The sequence below is a fragment of the Dysidea avara genome, chromosome 3 (assembly GCF_963678975.1).
Source record: "Dysidea avara chromosome 3, odDysAvar1.4, whole genome shotgun sequence".
Classification (NCBI taxonomy): domain Eukaryota; kingdom Metazoa; phylum Porifera; class Demospongiae; order Dictyoceratida; family Dysideidae; genus Dysidea; species Dysidea avara.
The window spans coordinates 21,270,473-21,284,654 of NC_089274.1; the positions used below are offsets into that span (position 1 = coordinate 21,270,473).

At 38.9% G+C, this 14,182-nt stretch overlaps 1 protein-coding gene across 2 annotated transcripts in view; it reads right to left on the bottom strand.

The window, feature by feature from the left end:
* LOC136250167 (DNA-dependent protein kinase catalytic subunit-like) overlaps positions 1-14,182 on the bottom strand; it is a 74,187-nt gene that overhangs the window by 33,647 nt on the left and 26,358 nt on the right. For both annotated transcript variants that reach the window (XM_066042346.1, XM_066042347.1), the window contains 14 exons: positions 13,146-13,224; positions 12,978-13,100; positions 12,410-12,501; positions 12,219-12,357; positions 11,986-12,138; positions 11,807-11,840; positions 11,446-11,759; positions 9,200-9,292; positions 9,073-9,143; positions 3,557-3,659; positions 3,033-3,166; positions 2,435-2,642; positions 1,171-1,352; positions 530-698 (listed from right to left, as the gene is read on the bottom strand). In XM_066042346.1, the coding sequence (XP_065898418.1) occupies positions 530-698; positions 1,171-1,352; positions 2,435-2,642; positions 3,033-3,166; positions 3,557-3,659; positions 9,073-9,143; positions 9,200-9,292; positions 11,446-11,759; positions 11,807-11,840; positions 11,986-12,138; positions 12,219-12,357; positions 12,410-12,501; positions 12,978-13,100; positions 13,146-13,224 (1,894 nt within the window). The remainder of the gene's footprint in view (positions 1-529; positions 699-1,170; positions 1,353-2,434; positions 2,643-3,032; positions 3,167-3,556; positions 3,660-9,072; positions 9,144-9,199; positions 9,293-11,445; positions 11,760-11,806; positions 11,841-11,985; positions 12,139-12,218; positions 12,358-12,409; positions 12,502-12,977; positions 13,101-13,145; positions 13,225-14,182) is intronic.

The following is a 14,182-nucleotide window of genomic DNA, read 5'->3' on the forward strand; positions in this document are numbered from 1 at the left end:
CTGAAATATAATTTACAAATAGCTCAGATGATGCAATGATTGAAATTATATGAAGAAGGTGAAGTTGAGAGCACATCAGTGGTCCCACCCCCCAACCCTCCCATTCTTTCAAAGGTCAAAGTGTGACCATGCAGTTGGGTACTTATAGGGTGGTTTTACGCATGCATGAACCGTCTCTGGTGCACATCATATAGAAATGTACTACCAACAAGCTGTATGAAATTTTGCCAAACATCATTAACATGTGAGGCTTCACTTTCTTTTTCATACAATTCCAAATAGCATGTAACCATTGCACAATCTGAGCCATTTGGAAATTGGAACTTTTTGTTGATATTGCTTTGTTTCTATAAAATGTAAAAACTGACATTTCTACAAATTTTAAATAACACCACTCCGACTCCTACTCACTTTTGATGGGAACAATTTAACCATCAGGAATAACGCTTTCACACTTACAAAAAGATAAAAAATGGTTTCACACGAACATTTCTGGATTTATGGTAACATTATTGTTAACAATGAGTACCTTCAGAGGGTTCTCAGTAAACAGAAATCCGGTGTAGAACTTCACATCCTTTTGAGTACATGACACAATAGCTACTAAAGTGTTGTATGCTGTACAGTGGTACTGCCTGCGTAGTTCCTTCAGTGTCGTATCACCATGGAGATCCTCCGACTTAGCTGTGTGTGCCAACCTGTAACAAGGGCATCACATGATTCTGTGAACACACAACACAGCAGAAAATTATCAGCGAGAGGTAAACATTTTTTAGTACTTTAAATAAGAAATGCATATTAGAAGCCTTTATCTCACTAAACGAAGGAGACACAATTTGTTGCATCAAACGTTGTATCAAAAGTACAAAAAATACATCAAAACAGTAGGCCAATTGCACTTATCATAAATTAGACAGAAGGTTAACATTTGGTGAATCAGCAAACCAAGCAGTTTAGTGGATAAAAGTTTAGCAAATTTACATTACAACAGTTTGGTGAATATCCCTCATTCAACAAAGTCCCAGCAAACCTTGTCATTTACAGGATAGAAAAAAATTAATCAAAACTATTATGTGCCACGAAACAGAGCACTCTTAAAACTTCTCACGATACAGTACACCCGGCCCTCTAATAAGGTTCTAATACTACTGTGTTGCAGTTTATCTTTACTTAGTAGCAGCTTGGGTTAACTCTTTGCCAGTCTTCACAGCTCCTTTACAGAATGTTTTGTTGATCATACTCTCTGGGGAACTGACGGCTGTTGCTGGTAATCGTCGGTAGAGCAGCCCCACAAGTGCAAACGAACATAATTTTGACACCAGTTGAGTTTCCAGTGCTGTGGTTGATGACATCTGCATAGGAATAGGGTGAGGTGATTAGATTTAAAAATATTAAAACAAGAACAGCCAAGCTATAAAAAAGGGTGCAACCTTCAAAAGAGCCATATTAATTTTTAAATATCTTTACCAGTCACTTACAGATTTGCTTAAAATACAGGCCATACACAGAAATGGGTGGAGAATAAGCACAGCATAAAAATACTTGGCATAATAGTGTACTTCATCTCTAACTAACTTGAAGCGTTTTATATGGGCATATAGGTGGAATTATTGTGGGATTGAATTACCGTTTTAAAGTCATCATGCAATTTAACTACGGAAGACTGAACATAATTTTGTCAAAGAGCTGAAGATAAATTGAAGCTCACACCTTATTGCTTCTTCCTGAAGTCAGATGTTAGTGAAGATAATTGTGTCAACAAGGAAACCGATCAGTTGCTGCCATTGCACGTACAGTAGTGTGTAGTGTGAAGAACAGGTGCAGTAATAAAGCAATAGAAGACATGGCTTGAGTGATTATGATGGCGATGAGTTGTCTCACAAGTGGTTGGCTCATTTGGTATTTATGGTGCAACGGCAGTATAAATATCAGGTATGGTTTTGCATATAGACCACACCCACATTACAAATAAATAAATAACCATCCTATAAGGAAGCTTACCCATCTAAGTATTTGGTAAGTCCATCTATAGTTTAGTTGAAGACAAAACATGCTAAAAACTCTAGAAAACAGATGGGCGCTAAACAGAACTTCCATGATATTACTGGACTTCTGCAATCATCCAGACAAACGTAGCTATAACTTTAAACAGTACCTCCCATAATTGAACTGCTTTAGGCACGCTTATAAAATGAATGGAGTGGTTAGACTTGTGTTGGCTTGGGTGATTTATTAAACTCAATTTTAGTTTTATGGTCAGCTAAAACATGTACTATGCTGTGGATGTCACAGGTCACTCTGGTACTGAGCAAGCAACTTTTAAAATGGTCTTAACACTTTGGAAAGTACACATATTAGTCCATTTTTCTACCAGTTTCTGCACATTAATTTGAACTGTGTCAATGTTCTACTGTACAAGTACTATTAGACATACTCTGCTCTCCCTAGTATCAAGGACAGTCATGATGTCACAGATGTTCTCAAGGAAGAACTCTCGAAGCACTTGCTCGCTGCACACACGCAGTAGAGGAAGACACACACGATCCATGGCTGCTCTTCTAGCATCAGAGCTGAAGCTATTCTCATTGGTGAAGATGGCGTAAGCTGTACGGATTGCTTCCATTGCAACTGGTACAGTAACGCTGGAGATAGAAATGGGACTACTATAAATAATTGTAAATGCTTGGGTGTTGGCATGTGCTTTTACACATGCACACACCCAAACACACACACACACTACACTACATTACACATACTACACATACAGCTGTACTACGCCACACACACACACACATGCTACACTACGCCACACACACACACACATGCTACACTACGACACACACACACACACACACACACACACACACACACACACACACACACACACACACACACACACACACACACGCTACACTACGTCACACACACACGCTACACTACGCCACACACACACACACACGCACATGCTACACTACGACACACACACACACACACACACACACACACACGCACGCACGCACGCACACACACACCTGGTGATAAAATTATTAAAGGCTAGTTGTATCTGTTCCTCACAAACATGTAGCTGACAAGGGTCCTGGCATATTATCCCAACCATCACATCCAGAATAACACTGTTACCACTGGCAATCAGAGCTTGTAGCAGCTGTCAATCATCACCACAATAACACATACACCAATATGGCAGGTCAGACATCACAGTAAAGCCTACTCTCAATTCTTGTACTATTACATAATGTAAGTACTCTCATCCTAACTTAACCGTTACCGCCTTGCACCTAGTGCACAGTAAAGAAACACCCAGAGCTAAACATATGTTCATTTAAACATTTATATCCAGGCTTGTATAGTATGGACAAATACAGCAAATATTATTTTGTTTGTTTGATCAAATTATGTTACATCCTAAACAATTTAGTGTGGTCATTACAAAACCAGTATATATATATATATATCTAAACCACAGATAATCAACTTTCCACTGCACAACAGTTAAATACCCTAATAGAACACTCACTGTATGCTCACACTATACCTTATCAATAGCTGACACATAATCATGGTATTGTGGAGTGCCAACAGGGAACTCGGTTGACTTTAGTGGGAACTGGTCAGCAACCATCTTTTTCAAACTGACCCTGTGAGAGGAAAGAGGCACAGTTACAGAATGTACCGTGTGACCTGTGCTATTAAGGTCAATGTGCCTTGTTTAAACAAGCCATTGCAATGTGTACAAGTTAGCTAGCATGTAAGTAAGAAAATATTGGCCCAAATGGTACGGAGTTTCACTGTAATGCAATTTAGTCAGCTTCTGAGTGGAAAGTCAGTAGTAGTGTCAAGTAATAGAGGACTTGCACTAATGTATGTGATCATGTGACACACCGGAAGACGCCATCTTTCGAGACAATGGTTCATGGTTGCTGTATGAAAAATTGTAAGAGTAGAAGCAACCTTGACAAAAAGAACTTTCCGTTTTCTCTATACCCGCTGCTATTCAGCACCAACAAAGGAACTATACACTAAAAGTTGCTTAGCGTGGATTGCTAAGATTAACAGGAAGGAATTGACTCCCACTTCAAATTCACTAGTTCATGAGCGTCATTTCATTTCTGGCAAGAGCAGTATAAGAGGGGGGGTGGGCTGCTAGTGTTACTTTTATGGGTTCATAAACATTTTTTTTGTTGTGCCAAAGCTTGTACTGAAGTGTTTGTTGATTGCTGAACATGACATCGTGGCCATGTAATCTCAGTTACAGTGTATGTAGCAAGTTATTTATATAAGTAAATGTTTATATAGGAAAACCATCTGATCTCTACAATGATACTAATCCTGATTGGACACCATCCTTGAACTTGGGTATACATGTGAAGTACCAGATGAGGAAGATTACAACAAAGGAATGCAAAGAAGAGCGCTGTTAGTGACACTGCTAATGTTACAGGTGAAGTTAGTATGGATGAAGGAAGTGACACAGTTGAAGCGGTTAGTACAGATGAAGGGAGTAATGCAGTTGAAGTTAATGACAGGTTGAATGGTAACTGTTGCAATGGTGGATTGCAGTTCAAGATGAAGGCCCACAAACAGTCCTAGAGAGGAAGGAGTTAGATGAGCTGAAGGAGAAGAATGCAGTACTTAAGAAGTAGAATATAGAGCTTACGAAAGAGAATGCCATGTGAGAGAGAATGCTGCAATTTGCAATCAGCTGGAATTGACTTTATTTAAAGAGTGATGCCAATAAAGTTGCGCTGAAGTTCTATACAAGTACACTACTGCAATTCACTTGTATGATTTCTGGAGTGGATACTGTTCGGTGCTTTTGTGAATTAGATCTCACCACACTTAAATAGTCATAGCAAGTTACCAAAACTTACAATAATGTTTTTCCTTTAGCTTTGCCTGAATTTTTTTGATTAAGACATTGGATACAGGTTTGGTCAACTGTTTCAAGGAATTTCCATTGGATCCTCAATGTAGCAGCTACAAAGACATCAAAAATTGGCCAGAAAGAGGTGTCTTGAGATTGACGATGCATACTCCACAAGGGACAATCTCAATTGCGTCAAATTGTGTAGGAGGTCACATGAGTGACAAGGAAATCACAGAGTTGTCAGGAAATTATCTTGGATTTACTTCTTCCCGGTAACTACCACAATGCACAGTATTGAGTATATATATAATTGAATACCTTCTGCAGGTGATGTTGTGTTGGCTGACAGGAGCAACAAGACCAGAATATATCTAGCAGAAGTCAAAACTCTGCCTTTCACGAAAGGGAAGTTGAGGAGCAGGAGATTGATTAAAGTAGGAAATTGTCCACAGTACGCATACATGTAGACTGAGCGATCGGTCTACACTTGTACTTTAATACACTATACTGTAAGATGTTTTACCAAACTATATTTAGTAATAATGATGGTGATGTGGCAATTGCAGATTGTACACTGTTTATTGTCACACATCAGCAAAGCCAGGTTTACTGCAGTAGCACCACAACCTGCTGTCATCTGTGTCATCATCTTCATGATCTCTACTGGTAGTGTTACTTGTGGGTGCAATTGGTACCATGTGCTGGAAATCAGCCACTGGTGTTCTTGTATACCACTTTCCCACTATCTCAGGAAGTAATAAAAAGGTCTTTCACAATCTCTACCTTTCTGTGGAAAAAATCTTGGCTTCTTTTTACTCACTCTCTACAATTGTTGTCTGCCCAGTCCATACTACAAGTCACCATGCTGTACTGCACATACTTCCGTTTAAAGCTGTGATAGTACAACTGTAGTACACATGGCCAGGTTTCAGCTGCCAGGTGCCTTGTTCATTCTTAGCTAGGCAGAACTGCCCATTGACTTCATCTGCCAATTCATCATCCTTGTAGCAAAAGACTTTTCACTTCTACTGTCCCATTACTGGAACAGGTGCACTGGGTCATATCATCAGGTGTAGCACCAAGAATAGGATGGGTACTATCTACAAAGAGACTAACTTTGATGATCATGAAATTGTCATTTTTATTGACCAAAATATCTTTGTATGCAGCTAATGCATCTTTCTCATGTGCACAGCCCCACCTATAGAAATTTATGTCAATCATTTACTCTAATGGAACATACTTGGTTGACGGTGTAGTAAACTTGTAGGTTTCAGGGTAGCATATCTGCTTGTGAAGGCATACAAGCATTGGTCATAGATGCTGACTTGAATACTGACAGTACAGTTTCAGATTCCTTTATATAGCTACTTCTGTGGTAGACAAATCCAACTACACAAGTAGGATGTGTAGGAATGTAGCCCACTTTGCCTACATAGTTCAGTTGCTTAATCTTACAGCAATGTGAGAACAAGCTTCACCTAACCTAAATGACATTCGACAACCCAGTTGTCAGTCACTTTGTACCTACCCAGCCATGCATGTACAATGAACTACCTTATCTTTCCTGTTTGCTTGAAAATCACCCAAGGTAATAAAAATCCTGCTGTTGCCGCAGACGGTGTGAGTGATTTACCTTTGGAAAAGAAGATCATACATCCTAACCTTATGCTAAGCAAAAGCTTACTACAAACCATTGCTCTTCTTCAACAGTGTAAAACCAAATGTTAGGTCACGAATTTATCCAGCTCTCATAAAGCAGCCACCATCATTCCCTTCCAAGTCTACTTGGGATGGGGTACAGGTAGCTAGTAGCATCAGTCAGTTAATTTATCACTACTACGTCTGGTAGAGTATCCAAAGCTTCTTGCTATCACTCAATTCAATATGGGTGTGTACCTCATAAGAGATGAAGGATTTAAGGTTACAGAAACAACCCGATTTTCATTCCATCGTATATAAATCCACCAACTGTAAATAATAATGAATGTTTGTCCAGAAAGATGGCAACAATTTCTATAGACACGCCTACTTAATTATTTCAGCTGCAAGTCTCTACTCTATACAATTAGTCTTAACATAACATCTCTTTGACATCATCTATTTCCTTAATTACTACAAATCGTGTTACATTACTACGAATTTTCATAAAATTTAACATGTAGTGACACACAAAAGTACAGTAATTAATATGACATATCGGGCATACAGCCTAAGATAAAGCATATGTTCAGTCCTTGAAGGATAAATGTTGTTCCCAGTATAACGGCCATCTGCAAGGTAGGTGGCAAAAAGTCTGTCTTTGTATGCTGGGATCTTCTTCAAATACATCCTCTGATTCTTCGAGGCCATCCTCACAACTCCAAAAACAATAGGGATTACCTGCACAGGTTGGTTATATATTTGTCTCATCTGTTGGACAAGTGGCTGATATTTAGTAATCTTCTCTTCTTCCTTCATAAGAATGTTCATGTCCGCTGGGCATGAAATTTCCAGTAATAGGATACCAGTAGGGCACTCCTTTAAGAACACCACTATATCTGGATGGTTACTCCCAACTGTTGTTAATGTCTGAATACCAAAATCCCATAGGATCTTGGCTTGCTCATTCTCCACCACTGGTAAGTGCTCATGTGAATGCCAACTTGCAACAGCAGGCAAACCAAAGGCAGAGCACAGATGCCAGTGGAGAGCGTGTGCTACCATATTATGTCTATTCGGATAACTAGAAGGACAGCAAACACTGGACCACTGGACAGCCAGCCAGCAAGTGCTGAATGGTCTCTTCATGATTGGAACACAATACACACGAGGGTAGGGACATTTAACTTCATGATTTTCACCTGATGGACAGCACCTGATCCTGAACAGCCATAATTGTGCTCTCAGTCTTACTATGCACTGACTGACCGAGCCAATGGTAGCTCTGGGATATTTCCACATCACTGGACCAACACCGGGAATAGAATTTGCCATGCAATGGCTTACTACAAAGTTGTTCACAGTGAGGCTTCTGCTGTTGGCCACAAACAGCACCTTTTAGCTCACTGATGGTACAAAGGCAAGTTCAAAATGTAAAGAAAGAGAAGCAAGAAAATCGTTAGCTTTGGCAACAACAGACTTATGAACAGGCATAGAGGAGTCCAGCAAGCGGCACATCTTGACAAAAGTGTCTTCTGAAGTCTGTAGGTGGTGCGATAATAAAATCACACGACGACAGTGCAGATGTTCAATACACAGCATTCCTCGATCACCCCGATTGTGTGGGAGGTAGACACGCTCAACAGCAGATCGAGGGTGCAAGCTACAAGCCTAACTTTTCTAACTAAAATACCCATTCCCCTCAACTCTTCAGTAGCCCATTCCATTATGCCAAAACCATAAGACAACAAAGGCACACAGACGGAGTTTGTAGCCTGCACCTTGAAGTGTCCATACAGAAGACTGCCCCATATCAAACGAAGTCTGTGTTCAAACTCAAAAAGAGCAACCTTCTTGCAATGCTGGTGACCCATTCCACCAGCCTCAGGAAATCCCAAGTAGTGATACACCCCAGAAACATCCAGCTCCGGGATTTCCAAACAATCAGTTAAAGGTAACGGTCCAGTTTGCACTACCTTACCTCTTTTCAGAGTCAGTTTAGCACATTTGGAAATGCCAAATGACATTCTAGAGAAAGTCTGCACTAAATCCATCATTTTTTGTAAGTCACCATCGTTTCTAGCAAAAAGTTTTAGATTGTCCATATAAAGTAGATGTGTCAAACACATATCAGTTGAAACTCTACCCATCCAGACAGTCCGAGGATTTATGGCCAGGAAATAACAAGGGGCTAAGAGTATCTCCCTGGAATATGCCACACTTGACAGAGACAGTAGATCTGCTGCTGCTGCTGCTGCTGCTGCTACTACTACTAATGACCTGCACTATACAGTCTCAAATTACAGTTGGTCTCGTATGAACACATGGTCCCATTTAGTCACCAGGTGGTATAGAACCGAATTAAATGTTAGGCTCTGACTACAACATGAAGGTATGAACTATGAAGTTGATTATGTGAGTGATTGTTTTGTATACAAATGCTGGTCACTGGATATGTTAATAGCTGGGAGTGAAAAATTGCTTAAATAAAATAAACATCGGGCCACAATATGGGTATACAGCCCTACACAGTACAGCAGTACCTCAGTTTGGTTATCTTATCATCAGGAGCATTGTTAGTGGCAAAGTGTGTGAGCAGACCCAATACCTTCACCTGTATGAGAGGTCACATAAATTGATAATACATTGCCATGACAACACAGAACAAACTTTGGCAGACAGCTGCAGTGATGAGTCAGACACTAGTTGACAGAACATGTCAAATGTGACACCAAATGATGATCCTGATGTGTCCGAGATCACCTAATAGTAGTGGAAAACATACCATACACATGCTTTTTTAAAGGAACTTGATTCGGTAGGTTTCATGATCCAATTCAAGTGGGTCATTTGTACATGAAACTAGGGCTCTACAATACACCTGTATTTAGTCATACCGAGGTATTAACAAAGCCACAATACTATATACTGAGGCCAACCGTGATACTGAAATAATGAAATTACCGAACGTCTCATAGTGGTTAATAGTAAAAACAAGGAATTAGATATTGTGGCATCATAAACACAGAATGGGTAGCTGTGTTTTTGCCTTGTCACTTACTAAATATCATTCTTATTTCAACATTTGTTGTACAGTATCGATTTAAGGGCAATACTATATTAATACCAAGGTATTATTTTAAAAATAAAGGTTTTTGGCAATACCACAGAGCTTAAATGAAACCTAATGCACATTTTATCAATTCTAATTAAGAGATTTTGTTGTTGGAGCCAAAAATCCTAGCCCTTAATATGACGGTTTATTTTCAGTAATAGTTTCCAAAAACAGAGGTTGTACTGTAATAAATGAATTTCATAATAAGGAATTTTTTAAACTGTTGCCCCTAGCAATCGGAATTTTACACCATTAATTTGTAGGGGTAAATGTCTAAAGTAACATCTCAAAGTTTTAAAATGATAGCATATATAGGTCACGAGAAATGATACCTTAACGTTTGTAGTTTTCCTGTACATTGTCTATGTGAGGGGGAAACTGTTGCCCCTTCTGAGCAATCACATAGATAATGTATGGAAAACTGCAAATTTAAAATGTCATATAGATTTACGTATATGATTGCCCAGAAGAGGTAATTGTTTCCCCCTCACATGCGTAACATTTGGGAAACTATAAATTTCAAATGTCATATCTCATGACCTATAATATGACTAGTATTTTAAGACTGTTAATTTAAAAATGAAGTAGGGATCTATGGAATAAAAAGTAGTGTAACAAGAGATGAATGATGGCATTACAGCATAGCACAGTGGGTCCCTACTTTGGCATTGAGCAAAATAATTGTTATAGCTAATGTGCCAAAGTAGGGACTTTCCCACTGAGCTGTGCTGTAATACCATCATTCATCTCTTGTTTCACTACTTTTTTATTGCATAGATCCCTACTTCATTTTAAATTAACAATTTTAAAAAAATACTAGTTTGTTTAGTTTTTTGTTGTAGCACAACTAGCTACAGTGTAACTTGTGACTGTTCTATTAGAATATATACATGACTGTTGTATTAGAGTATTGCAAGTTAGCCCAGTGGTGTGAACTAGCTAGACCAATACTGTTAAGTAAATAGCTAGATTGATAAGAGGTGTGGTTTCCATACTCTATTGCTATTAGTCCACCTAGATCTATATTTAATGGGTGTGGTTGTGAACCTATCATGAACAGGATCCCAATCGTGAAGTTGCAGATATCTAGCTAGTATATCTCTTATTGTAGCGCCAGGGCTGAAGCACTTCTGAAATCCAGCTCTGAAATAATTCTGTGACGTCTAAACGTGCAGCTGAAAGAAAGTGTTGATACGGAAAATTAATGCCTCAATATGGTTTTGTTGGATGAAGAAGACAAGCAGCCTGATTGAAGATAAAAGAAAAGACAAGATGCAGAGGGCCTACACTCATCAAAACCCCAAAAGGCACATCCCACTGGTGAGTTTGTTATTGTGGCATAAAATGGTGGCTGTGTGCTGCTTCGTTTGGCCTTTAGCCTTGTGACTGTGGTCAGTCAGACAGGCAGTCAGTCAGTCTAAAATTCAAGTTTTTAAAATTCAATATCTGGCCACCTGTAAGCGTTTTGCTACAATTAATGCTGTATATATTATATATTATATGGACTAGTTCTACTCCGTAAAGGTTATTTTCGTCCCGTAAGATGTCTCTAGGATGATTTTCAAAGGTGGAATTTTGGGCAGCATGCAAAAATTTTGGTGGGATTCCTACTTAAACGGTACTACCGTACCATTTGATATCTTGGAGATGTTACTTTAGACATTTACCCCTACAATATTGTAAAATTCAGGTGCTAAGGGCAACTTTCATTATTATGAAATTCATCCGTTGTGGAAATGTTGCCATTGGTATCCCTTTAGGAAAAAATAAAATAGACCAACATTACAAGTATCGTCATTACCTTTGGTTCAAGTACCAGAGCCTTCTTTAACAAATTAATGGCAGACACCTTTAAATCATCAGAGCTCTCCTTTGACCACCAGCCGGATAGCCGTTGCCATGATGACAGCAAAACATTAGTGAATGATAATGCAAACTGTTTCCTGTTCTGCTTGTCTTTAGAAATATAGTTCAATAGTCCGTTGAGAATATGGGCAGTCGTCATGGAAGCTGACTTGGCATTGGATAGAATAAGTGATATATAATTTTCCATATTAGTACAAAAGTGGGCATTAAATAGATCAGGGAAGGTGTAGTACAGAATCAAATGAGAGCCTGAAATGGTAAATTCATAAAGTAATTGTCATGACAAAAACACACACCTTTTGTAATGAGGGAATTAATCAGAGTCCTGGGCTACAAAGGAAACAACAGTGATGAAAAGTTATGATGCAATACTATTATTTTCACAGAATGAAAATTTCCAACTTAGTAAATAAACCAAGGTCAAATATTTATTAAACAAGCTTTTATTCCAGCCTACAAATGATATACCACTTACAGCAGGTCCCATCTCTAGTGCTAGCTGTAAGATTGATCCACAAGTTTTGGACTGGGAGGGGCTGAGTGGATCACCTGATAATCCTGCAACACTTGTGGGCGTGGCTAATTTCAGCACAGTATCCAGCAAATCAACTGATACTTCCTGTAATGACTGTACAACAAGATGTTATTAACTACTAAAGCTGAAAGCCTGTATAGCAGGGAGACAGAATCTTGATCATGTGAACTCACCTTGGAGGGGAATACCCCAGCTAAGAGATGTGCTTGTTGTAGGGTCCTCAATGCACTTGACAACAAGTCCATCATCACATGATCACAGGGCTCTGATCCAGTAAAGGTCAACGTCATCAAATTGGATACATTGATTGACCTGTAATGGGCTTGATCACATCAATGATCAAATCTTGATTACATATCCTCACCTGTTTGTCAACCTCTTACTGAGGATTGTCATCAACTGTGACCTCACGTTATCAGGGAGATGTTGTGACATCACCAGTAACACTTCCTTAACCTAATCAACACCATGACACCAATTATTGTAGAGCTACAAATAAGGGTGAGAAGATGATGGGAGGTTCTTGTAGAATATCAATGGTTTTTCCATTGAAAATGCACAATTTTGTGTGCCCAAAAATAGATCCTGTACATGGACAGCATGCTGATGAAATAAATAGCCATTGAACAAGTCATTTCCAGCATAGTAACATCAATGAGACAGCAAGGCCACTGTGAAGCCCTTCAAATGCTTAAAATACTACACATCAAAGAAGAGGTTTGATACAAGCCAAAACTTTACTACACAATTAGTATTGGGGTAAATATGAATGAGAGCATGAATATGGCTGTACCAATACAAAACCATTGGGTAAAGAAAACATCTTCACTTCTTTGATATTATTGGGAGTTAGGTCAAATGAATGCCAGCTGAGAATATGCCCACTCTAATAAAACACACACCAACTACACAATATCATCTTAGTGGCTCACCTGTTTATAAATGGCGTCTGTTTGCTTGACGTCAGCCATGTCACATCCAACTCCCTGTGGGTCAATACAACAGACCACAACCACAGTCAAGAGGTCGTCACTCCAGAATGAACCAGGGATGGTCTGCAATGTGAATAGTGACCTTTACACATTTTACCAGGTGCTGACCTTTGCGGTGTCCTTAGGATGATGGTTTAGCAGGATTGTGAGAAATCTGAGTAGCTCAACTGTCAGAGTGCATCTTGACCTGAAATATGTGATCAAGGAGCAGATCATCTACTGATTAAAGCAGCAGACAGACAACTAATCAAGCTTGCCAGTATTATGACATGGAACAGTAATACCATAAGTTTCAAAGTGGAGTTTATTTTTACTTTAAAAGCTTGTTTTGTGGGTAAGCATATAGGACCACACCAAATTAATCACTGTTTCATGGACTATTGGCCCTCCAGTAGTGACCTGGAAAAAAAATGTAAGATATATGTGTCCCGACTATCAATTACAGCCATCCTACTTTGTTTTCAGGTATGCTCTACCAGCTATACAGCATTTGAAGAACAGTACAAGATGTAACTCTGTAATCAATCCAGTTACTATGGAAATTATGAACGATTCTTGTCACAGCCAGCTGCATGAAAGCCATAAATCATTACCATGAATCAACACCTGTATGCAGTAGTAGAGAAAGAAAAAGAATAAGTCCACACTATAGCTGTTGCAGTTGATGAAAGGATGGCTAAGGCCAAAGCAACGTCAAACTGTGAAGAAATCAAGCCTGTAGCATTAACCATAGTCGAGTTATGCTAGTTAGTCAGTTAGCAAAAAAATTCAGTTAAACAAGAAATTTTTAAAATTCCACAAAAACTTTTGGGGCTGCTCTGAAGACATTTTTGCATTTTTGGACTTAGTTATGCCTAACCAATATCTCCAACTTATGAAGCATTTATGAAGGAAAAGTGAGACTGGTTTTTGATTGATATTTTTGGGTAAGAAAGTCCAAACTTCCATGATCCCTACTACTGTACGATATACAACTGTTCTATTAGAGCACCACAATCTTTATACATGCAGGAGCTAATGAATTAAAGCAAAGCAGGTGCATTTCCCTCCTATTTGTTACTTCACCTTTGACTGCTTGCACAATACTTGGGAGTCTACAACCACATTAGCTTCTTTAAGAGACCACATGATTTTCATTTATGTTT